This window comes from Piliocolobus tephrosceles, chromosome 16 (assembly GCF_002776525.5).
Source record: "Piliocolobus tephrosceles isolate RC106 chromosome 16, ASM277652v3, whole genome shotgun sequence".
Classification (NCBI taxonomy): domain Eukaryota; kingdom Metazoa; phylum Chordata; class Mammalia; order Primates; family Cercopithecidae; genus Piliocolobus; species Piliocolobus tephrosceles.
The window spans coordinates 76,649,278-76,670,769 of record NC_045449.1 but is presented as its reverse complement, the minus strand read 5'-3'; the positions used below and the strand labels follow the sequence as shown (position 1 = coordinate 76,670,769).

The following is a 21,492-nucleotide window of genomic DNA, read 5'->3' as shown; positions in this document are numbered from 1 at the left end:
GAATAAAGTGTCTGTGGTGAGGCCCTCTCAGGATGGGCCCCCACTCTATCCTGTACAGACATCCTTTCCTTCCTGCCCGCAGAGGGCAATGCCAGTCACACCCAGGGACTGTCCCCACCAAACACAGACGGGGCTGTGTGTGGCCGCTGCGCAACAGCTGGTCCGCGGCAGTGCCCCTGCATCTGCCACGCTGCGCCCTGTCCCTGCCATGCCTCTGCCACACTGTGCCCTCTGTCCCCGCCATGCCTCTGCGTCTGCCACGCTGTGCCCTGCCCCCGCCGTGCCTCTGTGTCTGCCACGCTGCGCCCTCTGCCCCCGTCGTGCCCCTGCGTCTGCCACGCTGCACCCTCTGCCCCTGCCGTGCCTCTGCATCTGCCATGCTGTGCCCTCTGTCCCCACCCCACCGCTGGCCACTGCAGAGCTCCCCTGCCCTCCACCCCAGTTCCCACCCTGGTTTCAAGCTGGCATGAGCCTCATCTCCAGGGAGCACCACGTCACTCCAGGTGGCCTAGGATGCTGCCAGGGGTACCTGGTTCTAGAACTGAAGCAGGTGCCACTGCATGTGTCCTTAAGGGGCAAGAACGTCCCTCAAGAATGAAAACTGGTTGTGGGGAGTAAGAAAATCAGACATTACAAGGATTCGTGGCCCTCCGAAACCAGGTACACAGGGTAACCTGTGGCATTAAAATTTCACAGCAGAAAAAAGAGGCAATTAGGAAATTACGAAGGCCGATGTGAGAAAAAGGTGGACAGCCCTCGTTCTCAAGCTCTTCTGTGTGTGCCTATGGCAGGGCCACACTGCACCGCGGAGATGGGATGAGACGAAGGGCTGCAGACTGCCACGGATGGACAGCCTTGGTGACACAACTAACTGTGCTTCAGCTACTCACCATCCACAAGTCGAGACGGCAGCAACAGGCCTCTCCTGCCCAGCTCTGCCAACGCCAGACATCCCCCGTGCCATGCCTTGTCGGTCTCCTGGAAACTGAGAGCAACAAAGATCCTGAGACCACAGCTCACGTGTCAGTTTTTGGTTCAAAGCCCACAGCATGGCAAGGAGCACAGCTTGGCAAGTCCATAACCTGTACCTGTAAGGCACACTAAAACCTATTCATAAGTTTTTAAAGTATCAAGGCTGGGCACAGCAGCTCACGTCTACGATCCCAGCAACCTGGGAGGCTGAGGCAGGAGAATCACTTGAACCGGGGAGGCGGAGGTTGCAGTGAGCTGAGATCGCGCCACTGCACTCCAGCCTAGGTGACAGGGCGAGACTCCATCTCAAAATAAAAAAATAATCAGATGGGTGAAGAAATAACACACTGTGACTGAGTACAAAGACAACAGCCGTGCCCACCCCAGGGCCTCTTCAGATCTCCCGAGAGTGAGGACAAGTCTTGGTCAGTCCCCAAACAAAGAGACCATCCCGTCCGTGCCATCCCAGGTGAGGTTTCCCCACCACAATGGTATCACTCCAAGTGTGGGCAACACCCATGCTCCCAGAGAAAGAAACAAGATACTTCAGAAAAGTATTAAAAGTATTAAAAGTATAAAAGTATTAAAACAGGAATCCTAGCACAGGAAGATGCTAGTAGAAAAGGCAGCAGGAAGACACCCCACTGTTCAGTCAAGTTCAAAATTAAAAGCTAGAATAATGAAATGGCATTTCGAGATTTTTCACAGTACTTGAAATATGAACTTTTAATGAACAACTGCAATGCCCATTGATCAAGTCACAATATTTTATATTTACTAATTTCCCTGGGGTGGTTCAGAAGCTTTGCTGAGGCTTTCACTGATTCTAATTAAATTGATTTGACAGCAAAGAAATGTTTAGGAAAACCCACTAAGTTGTATGACTAGCTGGCAATCAACAGGGACAAGAACACTTAGGAAAACTGGAGAGTGCCTGTCCACCCAGCGGCTGCCTCGCCTGTGGTGTGCCCGGCCCGGAGGAGAGGATGGGCTGAGACAGACACCAGCTGCTCCTCAGAGCTCACTGTCACCGACTGCCTCAACCACAACTACACTTTTCCAAGTTCCAGGTGTTTTACTGTCTGCCCAGAGGCTCCATGAGCCCGTGCGTATTTTCACATCAGCACTTGTGTCCTTCAGGTTTTCACTGGAGAAAGATGCTTCACACCTTTCACAAAGATTTAGTAACATCCGAATAAACTTGACAAAATACCAAGGTTACCGTGACTTAAAAATACCAACACAAATGCCTGTCAGGCCAAGGTCTACTTCCAAATCAGACGTGCTCACGGCGGCACGGTGGCGAGGGCAGCAGGGTCCGGGGTGCCGTCCATGCATGAGGCTCACTTGAGAGGCCCAGCCCCACCGCAGCACCGCCAAACCGAAGAGGGGGCCTGGCCATGGACACCAGGGGCAAGAAGCCAAGCAGCTGGGGGCGAGTTCCTGCCCCACATCCAAGCTGAAGGCACTCCTGGGCGCACAGGGGGGTCTCGGGAGGGAAGACAACAGAAAGTGGTGGAAGCTATGAGTGGGAGAGGAACAGAGAGAGTCGCAGGTACATGGGTCTCAGATTACCAAGTGCAAGGGGAGCGGCACTAACGCACAATGGCCTCAAAGATGCGTTTGGTGGAGAAATGTGACAAGCAAGCCACTATCTGTGTAAAATGAAAGAAATAATTTGAGCCAGGCACAGGGCTCAGGCCTATAGTCCCAGTACTTTGGGAGACCGAGGTAAGAGGACTGCTTGAGGTCAGGAGTTCAAGACTAGTCTGGGCAACAGAGCAAGACTCCATCTCTAGAAAAATAAAATAAAATAATTAGCCGGGTATGGTGGCACACACCTGTAGTCCTAGCTATGCAGAGGCTGAGGCGGGAGGATCACTTGAACTCAGGGGGTAGAGGCCACAGTGAGCTACCATGGTGCCCAAGCAACAGAGCAAGACCCCATCTCTAAAAACAAAACAGCCAGGCGCGGTTGCTCATGCCTGTAATCCCAGCACTTCTGGAGGCCGAGGAGGGCGGATCACAAGGTCAGGAGATCGAGACCAGACTGGCCAACATAGTGAAACCCCATCTCTACTAAAATACAAAAAATTAGCCGGGCGTGGTGGCAGCGCCTGTAGTCCCAGCTGCTCAGGAGGCTGCGGCAGAGGAATGGCTTGAACCCAGGAGACGGAGATCACAATGAGCCAAGACCCCGCCATTGCACTCCAGGCTGGTGACAGAGCAAGACTCCATCTCAGAAACAAACCAGGAAAACCTCTGTACCCATCACACCTGCATCAGTTCCCAGAGGGATGAGGGATGAGGAACGGGTGCCCCAGGTCACCGCGGAGGTGGGGAGGGCTCCGGGGTCTGGGGAGGCTGTCTTCTTCCCTTCAGTTTCAATTCTGAACTAACATATCACCCAGTCTAAAACCTCAGTGAAACTGTAAAGCTGGAGCAGGAAGGAACCCATGTGGTGAGGCTCCTGCTGACACGGGGTGGGGGGGGTGGCAGGGGCACAGCATGGTGCCATGGCTTCCAAACGCTCCACACCAAGTGTCTCAGAAGACACTCGGGCAAGTCAGCAGGACCCACAGCTGGGCCTGGGCACAGGTTCAGTTGGTTTGCTCATGGGAGAACCCAATGGGGTTGGCACAGACACAGACACACTCCTCTCCAAGGCACCCTGCTTCTGCTCACTGCTCCGAAAAACATGACCCATATCTGACACATTGTTTCCTGTGCTCCTGAAATTGTCACTGAGCAGGCTGGAGGCTAAGTGCACAAGAAATCTGCTCCAGAAGGAAAACAAGACTTTGTGGACAGCTGCCGGAGCTGTCCCTGGTGACTCACAGGCAGCACGAACTAGAGCCTCCAAAGTGCTGACAGCACAGCTTTCTCCACAGTGTCCGGGCTAATGCAGAGCAACAGCACACCTGGGGTCCTGAGCAAGCTGGACGCCTGTCCTCCGCCCTCCGCTTCTGAAACTGGGAGAGACATATTTACACAAGCAAAAATGGAGTCCTGAGCAAACTGGACGCCTGTTCTCAGTCCTCTGCTTCTGAAACTGGGAGAAACATTTACACAAGCAAAAGGAAGAATCCCTGGGGAGGTCAGAGATCGATGCCTCATACGTGTGACCACACCAGGGCTGGTCTGCAGGCCCCAGGTTGAAACCCCAGGCCCTGCCACCTGCACATTCCAGCCCACACCTCTACCACCCACAAGCCATACGGCCCCAAGGCTCAACTCCCTGAAGGCTGACAAGACAAATGCAGCACAGCACACGTGGCTGTCTAAATTCAGTTTTGTTCTGAGACCGGGTCTCATTCTGTTGCCCAGTCTGGAGCAGTGGCATCATCATGACTCACTGAAGCCTCGAACTCCTGGCCTCAAGTGATCCTCCCACCTCAGCCTCCCGAGTAGCTGGGACCACATTCAACTAATTTTTTAACTCTTTGTAGAGATGGGGTTTCGCTTTGCTGCCCAGGCTGGTCTCGAATTCATAGGCTCAAGCAGTCCTTCCACTTTGGCCTCCCAAAGCCTCACATTTCATTAAAATGAAATCCAACTTCGAACTCAGGCCTTGGTCACACCAGCCTCACTGTAAGGTCTGAGTGATACACGTGGCTAACGGGCAGGTGAGGGGCAGACCCGAACCTCCCACAGAAAGCTCTCGGAGCAGTCCCAACTCACTCAACAGAGCTTTTCCTTTCAGAACAAACATCTACATGGGTATAGGTCTAAACTGACTCTCTTTCCCTTAAGGTTTTTAAATAGAATGGAGTTGACAAAAGCAACATACCAGAAATAACAAGAGTTCTCAAGTTTAACTTCAAAAGGGGGAAAAAAGAGCTTCTGGAGTTCTGACAAACAGCTCAATGAAAATAAAGCATGAAGGGGTATAAGGAAAGCCAGGGTTTCTCAACTCAGGGTCAGGCCCACACACCTCCCCGGCTCTTCTCACATACCTGAAGCAGTCCAGCACAGACCCGACCACATCATCCGCCAGGGCTTTGGGAAGCCTGCCAGCCATCCTACCGATGCTGAAAGAGAAACACAGCAATCTGTCAGGGGCACTAGCCTGTCGCCAAGGGCATGCGTGACATATGTGAATGGCCTGAACAAACACCCTTTCCTCCAGAGACCAGGAGAGAAGGGGCCAACTCCAGGCAAGCCTACACCCTGCTCGGAGCCCCCGTGGTAAAATATGCTGAAGGGTAAAGCAGCCTGCACACGTCTGAGGCCAGCCAGATTCAAAGGGGACAGGTGAGCACACGGAGCACGGGGCAGGTCACCATGCACCACTGTGACACGGACACCGCAGGTCACCAGTGACGGCTGAGGGCAGCGAGGCAGCAGGCAAACGCTGAGGGCTTCACCTTGACCCTCCCTACTGGAGCAGGGCTTCCTCTGTGCCGCCCCAAATGCTGACTGCGCAGGTTCCCCTCAGGCCAGGTGAGATGGGCTCACGGCCCCACATGGAGGCCACCTGAGGCTGGCTCACAGGGTCCACGTCCCTGGAGATGGCCCTGTGGTGAAGGTCCTGGCCAGAGGCCTCCAGGAAGGACCCTGGGAAGGCCTGCCCAGCCTCTCACTGTGTGGGCCCATCACATTCAATCAGACAAGGCTCTGGGCTGAGAAGCCATCCCCTGTGAATAGCAACACAAAGGCCTATGTGAGCCTCTGCAGCCCTGTGGAGCTCCTCCTAGAGCTCATGGTATGGACTGACCCAGCACAGATGCACGGGAGAGCAAGGGCAAAAACCAGCCTCCCCATCCCCCAGCATCTGCTGGCCCCTCTACCTGCCTCATCCCCCAGCACCTGCCGGCCCCTGCACCTGCCTCGTCCCCTCCACAGCAGGGGCCTCCCTGACACCTCAGCACCTGCCGGCCCCTGCACCTGCCTCGTCCCCTCCACAGCAGGGGCCTCCCTGACACCTCAGCACCTGCCGGCCCCTGCATCTGCCTTGTCCCCTCCACAGCAGGGGCCTCCCTGACACCTCAGCACCTGCCTCATCCGCTCCACAGCAGGGGCCTCTCCGCCCCTCAGCACCTGCCGGCCCCTGCATCTGCCTTGTCCCCTCCACAGCAGGGGCCTCCCTGACACCTCAGCACCTGCCAGTCCCTGCACCTGCCTCATCCGCTCCACAGCAGGGGCCTCTCTGCCCCTCAGCACCTGCCAGCCCCTGCACCTCCCTCATCCCTTCCACAGAAGGGACCTCCGACACCTCAGCACCTTCTTCATGTGTATCGCTGTCCCTGCACAGCCCAAGCCCACAGGGCCACCGGCTCCTCCAGGCCAGGGCTCCACCTGCTGTGCTCAAGGCCAGGCCCTACTGGATCTGCCCCACGACCTCCAGTGAGGCCCGGGGTGCAGGGTGCGTGTCGGCTCCCACTGGTATGACAGGTGTTAGTGAGGGGTGAGTGAGGGGCTGGCACCTCGCTCGCCCCACAAAAGAGGGCTCTTCCCTGAGCACCATCACTGTAGGAGCCGTGACCCCCATCTGTGGGGAACGACAGGGGGCACAGTGAGGAGGATGTGGAAAAACAAGGGAACATTTTGAAGATGAACAGGTAAACCTGGCCTGCTCGCGACCCGGCAGGGCCAGCCAGAGGCAGGAGGACGGAGGAGCCTAAAGCTCCTCCTCGGGAACCATCTTCACGCCAACGCATAAAGTAACACACGTTAAGTTGGAGGGGGCCGCGGAGGAGGCCGCGCTGCCACTCCAAAGTTGTCGGGTATTTGTAGCACTTGAGAGGCTGGTCCACTCCCGAGGGTGCTTCTGCGGCCACGGACACCTACCCTTTGGCTGCAGACCACCGCACAACGGTGTCCTTGTCCTTCAGTCCGACCAGCAGCTGCTCTGTAGGAAGAAGAAGGTGATGCACAACAGGGTCCACACAAAGTTCCTAGTTTCCCAGCTGTAAGGTGACCCATCCTGTACGCTACTCAGTGCATACGATGAAGGGAGTTACATTAACAATACTAATTTTAATGACAAGAAAAGAAGATTTCCTTCTCTCCGTTCTCAAATAATCACATACAGCCAAGTTCCTAAGTTCTCTGTTCCTAAGAAACAGATCTACCCCATCAAAGCAGGCGACAGGGAGCAGCTGCCTGCCTGCCCCCAGGTGAAGGCCAACATCAAGGGCCCCACCCAGGCCAGGGGAAGGGCCCGCAGCTCAGGGGTGACCAAAGTGGGCTGGGAAGCTTCCAGAGAAAACCCCGGCCAGCGGCTGCACAAAGACGTCTCTCCCAGGGACCAGGCCTTGGCGGCAGACTGAACTTTTAAGAACCACACAGAAGCCTAGAGGATGCGGGGAGGGGTCAGGTCACATGGTGAGGGCCCTACAAGCCCCAGCAGGGGTGAAGCCTCAGCCCGAGGGCACCAAGCAGCCCTGGGAAGACCTGGAAGGAGAAGCTCGCTAAGTGACCACAGGGGAGGGTGGAGGGACAGTCTGGAGCCAGCACAGCAGCTGGAACGCAGGCAGAGGGGACTGCCTGCAGGGGGTGGGAGACAGGAACAAGCCTGGGGCAGGTGGCGGACACGGGGAAAGGGCAGACCCAGGACCCCGCCCGGGACTTGGAGCCGCCCAGCACAGATGCGGGTGCCTACCACGCAACCAGGGAGGGCTCTGAGAAGCAAAGGTCAAGGGAAGGGCCAGAGTGCATGCTGGCTCAGGCCTGGCAACAGCGCCGCAGGCGCCCTGATGGTCACGGTCGAGGTGGGGTGCAGATGACTCTGGGCAGAAACCTGCCCTGGAGGGAGCGGAGGGGATGTGAGCAGAGGACGGCACAGCACAGGCAGCGTGGCCCTGCCCACCCATCAGGAAGCTGGGAGACACTGGGAAGATGGGGGCCTCACAGGGAGGGGACATGAGGAGGCCCTGCCTGGGTCCAGGGAAGACCTCATCCAACCCACAGCAGGAGGGCAGGACAGTGTGTGGACAGGAGCTAGTCCCAGGATGGCTGCCGTGAGGGGCTCCGCTGACAGCTCTAACTGTCTCTGTGCAGCAGGAGACCCCAGCAGAAGACCCCACAGGAGGAGAACAGGGCAGTGGATGGAGACCCCTGCAAGGTATAATGTGGTTTAAGGGAGTTTGAAACAGCTCCTGAGGTAAGGAACTGAGCAGGGTTTAGGGGCCAAGGAGCCAGAGACCTGAGCCCCAGGGACCCCAACTCAATTTCCTGGGAGAATTGTTTCCTGAGGACACGCCCAGCTGCCCAGGTCAGGAAAGTAGGGAGGCGGTGGGAAAAAGGGCTTCTATGGCACACAGGAAGAGACTGTCCACAGGCAGGGACAGGCCTGGGTTCAGGAGCCAGAGGACGGGCAGTGACCGTGCACTCGGCGAAGAGGACGGGTGGCCAGACAGTGCTGGCACCAGGAAGGGAAGAAGGAAGTGTGGTCCTGGAGTAGAGGGGAATTGGCCTGACGATGCCCAAGAGCAGAGGCTGCCGCTTAGACCCCACGCACCTATCACGCTCTCCACACCCTCTGGGACGTCGTCATCTTCGTCGGCATCCTCGGTCGGGATGAGCGGCTTCTGCTCGCTCTGGCCCTGAGCGAGAAGCTGCAGATTTACAGCCAAGGATCGGCAGCCACGCTGATACCTGTGCCAACAAAGCATCCTCAGATCAGCTTTGCAGCTCACAGCATCCTGAAGACTGAAATCAGTCATTTACTGTCACTCTGAATCTTAAAGGATGCCTGTGAAAATTCCACACACTTTGCAAAGACCGGAGAAGAAGGGGAAACCCGGAGGCACCGCCCGCCATCAGCACAAACTGCCAGGAAGACCCTGGTGTGAGCCACAACGCACGCCCCGATTCCACAGCATCCTCACCTGGTGTCCAGTTTTGCTTATGGAAAGTCAGGAGAGAAGGCATGATGATGGGTACACAGACAACAGGACCAGCACCTTCCCCGGGGAAGCACCCGGCCTCCGGGACCCTCTGCTTCCTGAGCAGCCACCACTGCCACCGCCCAGGCCACGCATGGCCCCTTCATTGCCAGGAGCTGCGTCTCACCCGTCACCAGTTCCTACAGATCCTGCCTCCCAAACGCCCCTCAAAAGGCAGCAACGTGTAGCCCTCTTCACACCCACGTGGGGCACCTGCATCGTCATCCCCGAAGGGGCCCACAGCACAGGCCCCGGGACCTGGCACCTGGTCAGGCCTGCTCTACACCTGCTTGCTGTGTGAGTCTGCACAGCTCCTGAGCCACTCCACGCCTCCACTTCCCCCGCCATAAAATGGGGACGCAGTCCCACACAGAGAGCTGTGTGAGGAGCAGTGAGAGCATGTGCTTGGAGTGCAGCCCAGCCCTGCGCTGAGCAAGGACCCCTCGAACACGACGGCTCCTGCCAAGGGTGAGCGCAGGGCAGGCAGCCTGGCTGTGGGTCCTGCTTACCGGGCCTCATGAAGAAAACGTGTCCAGGGAGAGTTCAGGGCAGCTGCTGTGGCTACAGCCTGAGACAGCCTCGCAGAGGACAAACAACTTGGGTTTCAGAGGCAGAACCAGAACTCACACACTGATGTTGACACCATCAACCTGCCTCAAATGACTCATCCTAGCTCTAGCTCTCTGGCACTCAGTTTCCAAGTCTAGGAAACAAGGAGAGTGGGGGTTTCCAAGATGGCCTCACGACCCCCGCCTCCTGGCGTTCCTCTCACATGGGATGTGGCATGGGCCCAATGATTCCCTCCCAAAGAAGAGAAAATGCAGAGTCTGGCGAGAGTTGCCACCTTCCAAACAGCCGTGGTTTCCACCCGCCTCTCAGCCTCCAACGAAGACAGCTGCCAAGCTGTGCGCTGCCCTGCGGGGGGGCCCATGTGGTAAGGACTTCAAAGGGGTCCCCGCCAACAGCCCACAAGGCACCGGGTCCCGACGGAACCCATGAGGAGCATGGAAGCAGAACCACCCGACGCAGGCCTTGAGATAGCAGTGGCCAGGCTGGCACCTTCACAAAGCCTCAGGAGAGACCCTGGCTGGGGACCTGGCTGAGCCACGTCCAGATTCCAGACTCACTGAAGCTGTGAGGAAAATGTGCACTGTTCAAGCTGCTAAATTTAGGGGTGCGCTGTTATGTAGAGTAACTAGTATGAAGAGAGTATCATCAGCCATCATAAGACTGTGGCGGCAGACCAGGTGCGGTGGCTCACGCCTGTAATCCCAGCACTTTGGGAGGCCGAGGCTGGCGGATCACAAGGTCAGGAGATCGAGACCATCCTGGCTAACACGGTGAAACCCCGTCTCTACTAAAAATACAAAAAATCAGCTGGGCATGGTGGCGGGCACCTGTAGTCCCAGCTACTCAGGAGGCTGAGGCAGGAGAATGGCGTGAACCCGGAAGGCAGAGCTTGCAGTGAGCCGAGATCGCGCCACTATACTCCAGCCTGGGTGACAGAGCGAGACTCTGTCTCAAAAAAAAAAAAAAAAAAGACTGTGGCAGAGACCATCAGGCACCCAGCAAGACACCTAATGCCTCACAAGCAGGCACACCCCGGCCCCCACTCTCCCCTAATGCTCCACAGGCACAACCCGGCCCCCACTCTCCTCATGGAAGCGCGCAGCTCAGCCACCTCACAAAGATCAGACAGCACCACAAAGACAATGACCTCAGGCTGCTTCCCTACGTGCCCTCCTGACCTCAACAACGGTGAGACTCGGACAGAAGGTGTAAAGCCACTGTTGGCCAGCAGGTGATGGCAACCAAGGTAGGGCAACAATCCCCAGCGAGGGGAAGCTGCAGGTGCACCACCTCCACCTCCTCCCCGCAGGGGTACTTTCTAAACTGTACCAGGGAAACGGCCCAGGGAGCAGCAGTCTCACTGGGTAGAGGGCTCATATTTTGGGGGAGAGGAGAGGAGAAGAGAGCTGCTGAGAAAGGGCCCCTAAACTCTGCCCCAAAATTCCCGTGGATCCCTGGGCACCCCAAAATGAGGAAGCACCAGGCGAGACTCAGACACACCTGTCAGAGAATAGCTGGGAGGCCGAGTGCTGCAGAGAACTTGGAGACTGTGCGACCCTCAGAGGTGCGACCCTCAGAGGGCCCAGCAGGACGGAAGGGAAAGCCGTGACTTCCACCAAAGACCCTGAGGCTACACACTTAATGCAAGGACCCTGCTGTGGAGGAAAGACCAGCCCCTGGAGGAAAAGAGCCGACACAGACCCACCCGAACAAAGCCTCAAGCCAAGGCTGGGCAGAAGAGTGAGACGAACCAGGAATCTAACAGCCCCCAGAGCGTAAATCCATCCTCTTTAACAGAAGGTAACCAAGAAAAGAATGGTGCTAAAAGAGACAATGAAAGTCCAACCAAGGAGATAAAAATGGAAAAAAGTTAGAAATACATACGAAAAAGGAAACGTACAGGAAGATGGAAGAGAAAAATAAACACAGGGAGGGGGACTAAAACCCAACCACGTTAGAATTACGTGAAATGTATGTGGCAACACGTACATCATCATCGGGAGAACTAGGAATTCTGGATTATTTTCCCTATCAACACTTCAGTGCTTGTGATGCTTAACTTTACATGTCAAGCTGACTGGGCCATGGGGCGCCCCGCTGTTTCATCACACCTGCTTCCAGTGCTTATGTGAAGGGCTCTGGACGAGCAAAGCATGTGAATCTGTAGACAAAGTCAGGCAGGGAACCCTGCCGAATGCAGGGGGCCTCGTCCAGCCAGCAGAAGGCCCCAGCAGAACAAAAGGCCGGCCCTCCCCAATGATGAGGAAAGCCCTCCTGCCTGGCGACCTCTCAACTGGCCTTGTTCTGTCTTCAGACTAAAACCAATCAGCTCTTCCTGGGTCTCCACCCTGAGGTCTTTGGCCAAGAACCACCATGAGCTCTCCTGGTCTCCAGCTCACAGCCTCGCCGATGCACACATCCTATGGGCTGCTTCTCCGGAAAACTATGCCGGGTAGAGCACTGAACATTCCCCACAGCAGCACTGAGAAACCAGCCACAAACACTGCAGCAAGAAAGGCAGCTGCACTTTCTCCGACAGTCTCTGAAAGGGAGCCTGTTGGCCGGGCGCGGTGGCTCAAGCCTGTAATCCCAGCACTTTGGGAGGCCGAGATGGGTGGATCACAAGGTCAGGAGATCGAGACCATCCTGGCTAACACGGTGAAACCCCGTCTCTACTAAAAAATACAAAAACCTAGCCGGGCGAGGTGGCGGGCGCCTGTAGTCCCAGCTACTCGGGAGGCTGAGGCAGGAGAATGGCGTGAACCTGGGAGGCGGAGCTTGCAGTGAGCTGAGATCCGGCCACTGCACTCCAGCGTGGGCGACAGAGCCAGACTCCGTCTCAAAAAAAAAGAAATGAATGAAAGCAGAAAACACTTGTTAACTAACGCGCCTTCTCTGCCATCACCACTGGACCCAAAAGCCACCGCACCGGCCAGACAATGCCCCCGACTGTGTCCAGAACCACGGCACCTGCCTCCCCACCCCACAGCAGGGCAACTGCTTCCCCACAGCACCTGCCCCAACAGCACCTGCACCCCCGTCAATGGCACCTGCCCCCCACAGCACCCCTCCCCAGGTGCCACCCTCACGGTGCCTACCTCCATGACGCCACCTTCGGCTTCAGGAAGGTCAGCCCCAGTCGCTGCACAAGCTTCACCCCCAGCTTCCGCAGCAGGGTCTGGTTGCTCTCGGGGAGTTTGCAGTCATCGAGGCACCTGAGGACGGTGGCAGCTGCAAACAAGAGCTGGACTCAGCGTGGGGAGGGCTGCAGGCATCTTCTGACTGCACCACCTGTGTCCCTGAAGCCAAAAGCCGGCTCCACAGGGGCCTCGAGGCAGGAGACATCACCAAGACCCCCATCATCCCAAATTGTGAACCCAGAGCTGCTAGAGTTGAACCTACTCAACTTCCTTGCTGTGAAGCAACAGCGGTAGAGGTCAGGAGAGCAGGAGCCAACCTGAAGGGGGGCAGCACACACAAAGGCCCAACCGGCCATGGGCACACTGCAGCCATGGAGACCACGCAGGCCACGAGCATGCTGCGGCTGGGGAGCACACACAGGCCATGGGGCACACTGAGGCAAACCCACAGGCCACAGGGCACACTGCGGCTGGGGAGAACACACAGGTTCCTGTGGCTTGCTCTGTTTTTCAGGGGGAATCACTCGGTGTCATGCAGCAATGACAACAGCAGGACAGGAGGCTGAGCCAAGGGGAGGCTCAAGGCACCGCTGGGCACAGCACGACAGGGAGAGCCTGCGAGCAGGAGACGCGCCCGGGGGGACTGTGGGGGCAAGCTGAGGCCAGGAGGACAGCATTCCTGGGACAGTCAAAGGCTGGGGTGGACGTGCATGGCGGCTTCAGAGATGGGCTGGAGGTGAAATGGACAAGACTGCAACCAGCTGACAAGGGAGAGGAGAAAAGAAGAGACGCTGAAGACACAGCTGAGAGTTAGGTGAGGTGATGGAAGACAAGGAGATGGAGGAAGGGGCGGCGGGGCGGGGACAGGGCAGGGGGATGGGGGCTGGAGCTGCAGGACCCTGCGGGAAGCTCTGCCTTGAGGCTGAGAAATGACAGAAAGTGAACGTTCACCAGTTTTAGGTGGGCGCCATGACCTTGGGCAGAGGTGCTGTCTAACTCATAATGCTTGCCTATAAAACCAGGTCAGCTATAAGAGCATCTGAGTAACTTCTCAGAAGGCTCCGACAGTGGGCAGGATGAGCGTGGGTGACAAGCACGACAGCCCAAGAGGGAGCAGGTCTGTGTTCACGTCACCAAGGACGCTCCTCCCGCCAACAGGGTCTGGCAACTGCTGCTCGCGTTTTCAGGTGTGGTGAGGACAAAGAGCCCCACCTTCCAGAGACGTGTATGGAAGCACACAGGCGAGAGGGCACTGTGTGTCCCTCCTGTGCGGTGCAGGGATGCGACGGGCCGCACGTGAGAACTCGCACACTCCTGAGAGAGACACGGGGCGTACGCACCACTCTCTCTTCTTTATACATGTTTCAAATTTTCCACAATGAAAAACTTTGAAAAAAAGAAAGTTATTCAAATTTGATATTCAGATAGCTTCTAAAACACAAAGGCTCTAAGAAGTTTCTTTTTCCAGATGGTAAACCTCTGCATGGAGAGAAACACTGCCCTTATTTTCAGAAATTGAGGTTCAATCTAAAAATTAAGAGAATTGGGCCAGATGTGGTAGCTCATACCTTTAAGCCCAGCACTTTGGGAGGCCAAGGTAGGGCAGATCGCTTGAGCCCAGGAGGTCAAAAGCAGCCTGGACAACACAGCAAGACCCCACTGCTACAAAAAATACAAAAATTAGTTGGGCATGGTAAAGCTCGCCTGTAGTCCCAGCCACTCAGGAGGCTGAGGTGGGAGGATGGCTTCAGCACAGGAGGTTGAGGCTGCAGCGAGCTGTGTCATGACATCGTACTCCAGCCTGGGAGACACAGTAAGACCCAGTCTCAAAAAGAATACATTAAGAGAATTAGGAAGAAGGCAAAAGAGGTGGTGGCTGTGGCTATCAGAGGAACATGGCTGCTACTGCACCCCAAAAAGCCAGGTCCAACCTCAGATCATAACACAGGCTTTGCCCAGACCTTCCTCACAGGGAGGGAGCAGCAATCCCTCTTTTGAAAGGACAAGGAAAGTGACAAAAAGTCCAGTTATGACGCCTATAATAACAGCACTTTGGGAGGCCGAGGCAGGCAGATCACTAAGTCATGAGTTCAAGACCAGCTTGGCCAACATGGTAAAATGCCATCTCTATTAAAAATACAAAAATTAGGCCGGGCGCAGTGGCTCATGTCTGTAATCCCAGCACTTTGGGAGGCCGAGGTGGGTGGATCACAAGGTCAGGAGATGGAGACCATCCTGGCTAACACGGTAAAACACCATCTCTACTAAAAATGCAAAAAATTAGCGGGGTGTGGTGGCGGGCGCCTATAGTCCCAGCTACTCAGGAGGCTGAGGATGAATGACGTGAACCCAGGAGGCGGAGCTTGCAGTGAGCCAAGATAGTGCCACTGCACTCCAGCCTGGGCGACAGAGCAAACTCTGTCTCAAAAAAAAGAAAAAAAATACAAAAATTAGCTGGGCATGGTGGTGGGCGCCTATAATCCCAGCTACTCGGGAGGCTGAGGCAGGAGAATTGCTTGAACCCAGGAGGCGGAGGCTGCAGTGAGCCGAGACTGTGCCACTGCACTCCAGCCTGGGCAACAGAGAGAGACTCAGTCTCAAAAAAAAAAAAAGTCCAGTTACTAAAACCCACAACAAAAGAAAGAATGATAGATAGTGTCCGAACACAGCAACGTACAGTTCCTATACCTATGAAGAAAATGTGAAGGAGAGGCTCCTGATTGTATATGAGCAAACTCACATCACAAAGATACCTTCTCTTAAAAATAAACCTTACCATAGGGCAAGCAGTCTTCACGTTTTCCATGTTTAAATATTTGCGCCTAAAAAAAAAAAAAGAGTCTTTCAGTGTTACAAATACAATTACAAGTTTAAAACAAACACAAATTGTGAAAACAATTCATCACATCTTTCAGAATTTTTATTCTAAACACTCACCACCTAATAATAAAGAAAACACTTTCTGTACACGATAATTGTAAGAGACTAGTGAAATCATCTCCCAAAAGTTCATCTGAAAATAGGGATGCAATGATAAGTCCAGTCCACGCTTGGAGGCTGCAGCCTCTCTACCCCTCCCTCATTGTGACATCACAAAACGTGTTCAGGTTTAAGTTCAAGGCACTCCTAGCCTGGAAAAAGAAGACATCTCAGTAGGTTTTTAAAAAGTATCTGTGTATAAATAAAGACACAAAGGATTAAAGTTACAGGCCAAATCACCTCTCACAAAGGCTTCCATCTGCATTCATGCTTCATCAACAAATGAGAAGGGTGACCGATTCAGCCCGTGTCGTACACACACACCTGGCTGCCGGGTCCCCACGATGCACACACACAGACGTCATCACCTGGAGTCCATCAGACCAAACAGGAATATCAGATTTTCTCTCAAACACTGGTTCTAGCCCTCCTGAATTCACAACCTGAGGTTTTTACCTTCTGTTTTAAAGTCTGGAGGACAAAAGCGATGATTCACATAAATATCCAAGCCCTGTAACCAAAGAATCCTAGAGCTGAGCCCTTCTAAGAAAAAGCAAATGAATTTCCTTTCCTTCAGAAAACAGAATCTCACAGTCAAGGTGAGAGCTGCATCTGTCTCAGACCATCCGCACCACACACCGTGCCACCCCTGCCTGGGTCCTCACCGTCGCCCACCACATGGCAAAATGAAGAAGCAGGTGCCGCCCATCAGGGCTGCTGAGCCAAGGTGAAGGGGCTTTCGCTAAATACTGGCGTCTTTTACTTGCGTTATGAACCCTGTAAACTGCCTGATCTCTTACTTAAGTGCAGAATAGAAACATCTTCTTAAAAGGAGAGGGGACTTAGGCTCTCTCCACGGAGCCCGCTGGGGGCTCTCCTAAGCACTGACCGGAGAAGCAGCGAAGCCACACAGACCACCAGTCACACCTGCGGAGCAGATCCCACACCTATGAGCAAAACGGAAAGGAGATAGCCAGGAAGACCACCAGTCACACCTGCGGAGCAGAGCAGGGGCTCTGCGTTCCCGTTCCTCTGTCTGTAAAACGGGGCAGTGGCAGCACCCACCTCACTGAGCCACTCAGAATAACACGTTCACCAAGGCGGTCAGAGACTTGGCCCCTCTTTTTAGGAAAACAGATGGTAACACGTTCCCTACCAAGTAAATGGAGATGATCCTTGTTTGCCCAAAACGAGTTCTCGTTTCACTTTAAGAACTCTTCCCTACCTTTAGCTTGTGTGAAATACAAAATTGAAAGTTAAATCATTTCACACCAATCCAGATGTATCCAACTTAACAGGTGTTTTAACCCTAAGTCATCGGTTTACACAGCAAACGCTTGCTGAGCAGAAACCGTAGGGCACAGGCGAGCTCCCCCTAACGGGACGCAGGGTTCGGGGGCAGTCGCAGGGCACAGCACACACTCAAATTCCCTGGGAGGTGGGCGGACGGCCTGAGGCCCACCTAATGTGCAACAAGAAGCCCAACCACACCTGGGGGATAAGAAGACAAGAAACTTCACAGGGAGGCTGTCCCAGCGGCCAGCTGGCCAGATCAGTGGGGAACAGAGTTTGCCAGATGGACAATCAAGGGTCCCTCCCCCCCAACCTTGGTAGGCTTCCAACTGCCGCAACCAACAGAGGCAGGCAGGAGCAATGCCAGTGACCTCCAATCCCAGGTCAGAAGCCCGGCACCCTCTTTCAGGCTCTCTCCAGACACCGCCCCTCGAGACACTCCCTCCGGGAAGCCGACTGCCACACAGGAAGAGCCAGCTTCAGTCGAGGGCCTCCGCCGCACCCAGCCCTTCCAGGCACCTACCATGTGGTCTTCTCGGCAGAGGCCCAGGCATCGAAGGGCAGTAACAAACCACCCCCTGCACCCCACCCTGTGAGGCCACAGAGTCGGTCCACGCAAGAGTGCAGCTGTCACTGACGCCACCAGCTGTGGGGTTCGTTGTTCCACAATAAACCTGGGAGCAGCTGAAATCTCGTCCTGTAGGCAAAGGGCACCCCCGCATCACCTGCAGCCGTGGCCATGTGACCAGACTCCAATGGCAGCGAGATGGAGAACGTGGGGATGAACGATGAAGGCTAAACAACGAAGACCGCTACCGAGGCTGCTGGAAAACCCCAGCGGGAAAGGCCAGAACCCAAACCAGAAGAGCAGCTGTGCAGCGATGCAGGACGAAGATCTGGGAAATAACTAACCGCTCTCAGCAACAGGCTACCATGTCCCCCGGTCTCCCTAAAACAACAGGCGAGCGTGTCCCCCAGTCTCTCTCAACAACAGGCTAGCGTGTCCCCCAGTGTCTCTCAACAATGGGCTAGCATGTCCCCCAGTCTCTCTCAGCAACAGACTAACGTGTCGCCCGGTCTCTCTCAACAACAGGCTAGCATGTCGCCCGATCTCTCTCGGCAACACGTTAACGTGTCGCCTGGTCTCTCTCAACAACAGGCTACCATGTTCTCCGGTGTCTCTCAACAACGGGCTAGCGGGTCCCTGGTCTCTCTTGGCAACGGGCTAAAACATCCCCCCGTCTCACTCGGCAACGGGCTGAGACATCGTCTGGTCTCTCTCACTAAATAAAAAGAATCCAAGATACTGTTAAATTCCTAGAGTGCCCTCACACACGAACATTCTTTAGTTACTAAATTCCTGCGAAGTGTAGTACAACATTCTCAACAGCAGACTAAGATACAAGTGGTGATGAGTTCTCACGAAAGCAAGCAGCATCTCATGTAACTAGCCTGGACGCCCCACACCTGGAAAGGCCCAGCCCAGCTTCCGCTGTCCCCAGCCACACACAGGAGACAGCACCAAGGCCAGGGCCAGCCACCATCTGCAGTAAGGGAGAAACCAGCACCCCGTAAGCACCCCATACATTTACAGGTCAAAGGTTATTTTTCTCCTCACACTTCTCTCTACCCTGGAGGCAGTTTCCAGCTGAATTACACAGGCAGCCTCCTAGGCATTCAGCACACACAGAGAAAAGCCCCACAAGTTATCCACTTTCCCAGGCATGGGCTCAGGAGGGCAAAAGGGACGACAGGGAAGGAATGAGTCAATGAAGACAGGGCTTTGTTTCCATTTATTTCACTTAAAAGTGAGGCTGTCTTCGCCTGAGAAAGTGCGCAGTGGCCAGTGCTCAGTGTGGCGACGGGACGGGGAACCTGTCGGCAGGAGGACGCAGCCAGAGAGAGAGCATTCTAGTCATCAATGGTCTTTGAGTGCTCATAAGCTAGGCCATAAAACGGGGGGCACAGCCCACTTTCATGGAAGTATAATGGGAACCAACTTAAAACCACCTGCTGAAAAGCATACGCGAGACAGAGGCAATCACACCAGGCGTTAGAGAAAACCACCACTGCACAGGAAAGGAGCAATGACCGCCAGGTCTGTTTTTATTGTTCTAGAAACCAGCACAGCACAAGGTGCAAACAAAAGGAGTTTCTCAGCAATCATCCTAACCCGCCCCACCTTTCCATGGCTACCCACCCAAGCTGGCTTCCCTGCAACTTGCGAGCCAGCTTCCCCTCCCCGGGGCATGTTCTCCAAGCCCAGTAAATCACAGGCTGTTGAGCTACTCGGGAGCAAGCTCGCCTACTGCCAAGCAGGAGATGCTGGTTTGAGGCTCCCTTAAGGCACCGCCAAATCTAGGCCAAGAAAAGCAGCTCCACCCGAGGGAGGCCCTGGGAGAAGGGCCCCACACCACAGCAGTTCAGGTTTGGCTCTCGCTGGTAACACAGGCTTCTGAGAAGCTGTGAGGGCCGGCCGGCACCAAGGCAGATGGCCGAGACCACGCTAGCTCCACACCAGCAGGGTCACCCTGTGGCCCCACGTAACCACGCCGACTCCACAGATGAGGAGGGCGAGGCTGCTCCCCTTTCTGCCATCTGGAGTCCTGCTCCCACACCAAGAAATAGTATCGTGGGAAACAATCAACCGCATCCGTGCCCCCACAGGCTCAGCACACGGAGGGCTGCCATGTTCAAAGCCACTCTTGGGCACGCCACACCGAGGGGCCATAGGACAGACACGGAAGAGGATCTTCAACACCAAAACAACCCTTTCCAGGCTGGAATCCCTTGAGAGCACAGCCCCAGGCCCGTGCCTGTGCTGCAGTGAGCCCACCAGGGCCAGGCCTTTCCTGGAGGGCAGTGAAGCCCATGCTGGGCTGCACCCTGCAGCACATACAAGGCTTCACGGAGGAACTCTGGTACGCTCGAGGCTCCCCTCAGCAGCAGGGCAGGAAAGGAGCCTTCCCACCACACCACTGCTGGAGCCCAGAAAAATCACAACTTCCAGTGCATCTGCTGGCCTGCAAAAACCAAAGCGAGGGACACCTCAAAGAGCCCCCACTACCACCCCAAGAAAGAACAGTGGTTGCCCTAGACGGGAGAGCACTCGGAAACAGGAGAGCTTGTCCTAAAGGTGGGGCCCAGGTGGCACAGGTGGGGCCAGGCCAGACACTGCCGCCCCCAGGAGCGAGCACCATGCACTCCCCTCAGGACCACCGTACATTCAGAGGAAAAAAGGCATTGACAAGTGAAAATTTTAATTGCTGAATTACTAAATGACTGATTAGAATCAGAACCCCAGAGTGAAAAAATATACTGTTTCTGACAAAATATATTTCTGACAAATTATAAAGAATTTTAAGAAAACAAATATCAAAATGAAAACTAATTTCAGGCAGGTGTGGCAGCTCACGCCTAGCATCCTAGCACTTTGGGAGGCCAAGGCAGGAGGGCTGTTTGAGCCCAAGAGTTCGAGACCAGCCTGGACAACGTGGCGAGACCTCATCTCTACAAAAACTACAAAAATTAGCCGGGCGTGGTGGCGTGCACATGTAATCCTAGGCACTCACGAGGCTGAGGTGGGAGGATGACTTGAGCCTGGGAGGTGCAGGTTGCAGTGAGCTGCAATCGTGCCACTGCCACCAAAACACAAAGGTAATTTCACACAGAAATGCTTCAATGATCGAAATAATCACATCTAGCTTTTATCTTTCAAGAACAAGGTGTTATTTTTCACCTAACCTTGGACTGTAAGGTAAACACTAATCCCCTTCGCTCGCAGGTGGGGACCACACAAGGCCCAGCTCCACACCCCAGTACCAATCTGGCAGCCCCTGACCTCGGTCCATGTCCTCATCTATAAACCAAGGCAACACAGCCCTCAAAGAAAGCTTGGAAAACAAGATGATTGTGGTTTCCTACGTCTGTCACTCACAGGCATCATCCTTCACTTCATTTATCAATCTGTTCATGACAGTGTATCGCACTATAGTCCTACATCGTAGAACATTCTGGTCAATGAGGAACCACATAACGATAGTGGGCCCATAAAATGATTTTACATATGTATGTGTGTGTGTATTTACACGTATATATATGGCTAGATATACATGTGTGTGTATATATATAATTTTTTTTTTTTGGAGACGAAGTCTCACTCTGTCGCCTAGGCTGGAGTGCAGTGACACAATCTTGGCTCACTGCAACCTCCGCCTCCCAGGTTCAAGCAATTCTCCTGCCTTGGCTTCCCAAGTCGCTGGGACTACAGGTGCACGCCACCACGCCCAGCTAATTTTTGTATTTTCAGTAGAGATCGGGTTTCCCCATGTTGGCTAGGATGGTCTCGATCTCTTGACCTCGTGATTCACCCACCTTGGACTCCCAAAGTGCTGGGATTGCAGGCGTAAGCCACCGTGCCCAGCTGATAGTGTATTTTTACTGTACCTTTTCTATGCTTAGATGTGCAAACACCACTGTGTTACAGTTCCCTGCAGTATTCAGCACAGTCAGGTGCTGTACGAGTTTGCAGCCTGGGAGCAGCAGGGCCACACCACACGGCCTGTGTGTGCAGCAGGTCACACCACCTAGCCTGGGAGTGCAGCAGGCCACACCACCGAGCCTGGGAGTGCGGCAGGCCACACCACCGA

General features: G+C 54.8%; 1 protein-coding gene across 1 annotated transcript in view; it reads right to left on the bottom strand.

Annotated features, from left to right (window-relative positions):
* The window catches only part of TBCD (tubulin folding cofactor D), a 180,027-nt gene that overhangs the window by 120,450 nt on the left and 38,085 nt on the right, over positions 1–21,492 (bottom strand). The window contains exons 7-12 of the mRNA XM_023194085.3: positions 15,348–15,393; positions 12,530–12,662; positions 8,435–8,571; positions 6,763–6,823; positions 4,929–5,003; positions 891–985 (exon numbers count right to left, since the gene is read on the bottom strand). Of these exons, the coding sequence (XP_023049853.2) occupies positions 891–985; positions 4,929–5,003; positions 6,763–6,823; positions 8,435–8,571; positions 12,530–12,662; positions 15,348–15,393 (547 nt within the window). The remainder of the gene's footprint in view (positions 1–890; positions 986–4,928; positions 5,004–6,762; positions 6,824–8,434; positions 8,572–12,529; positions 12,663–15,347; positions 15,394–21,492) is intronic.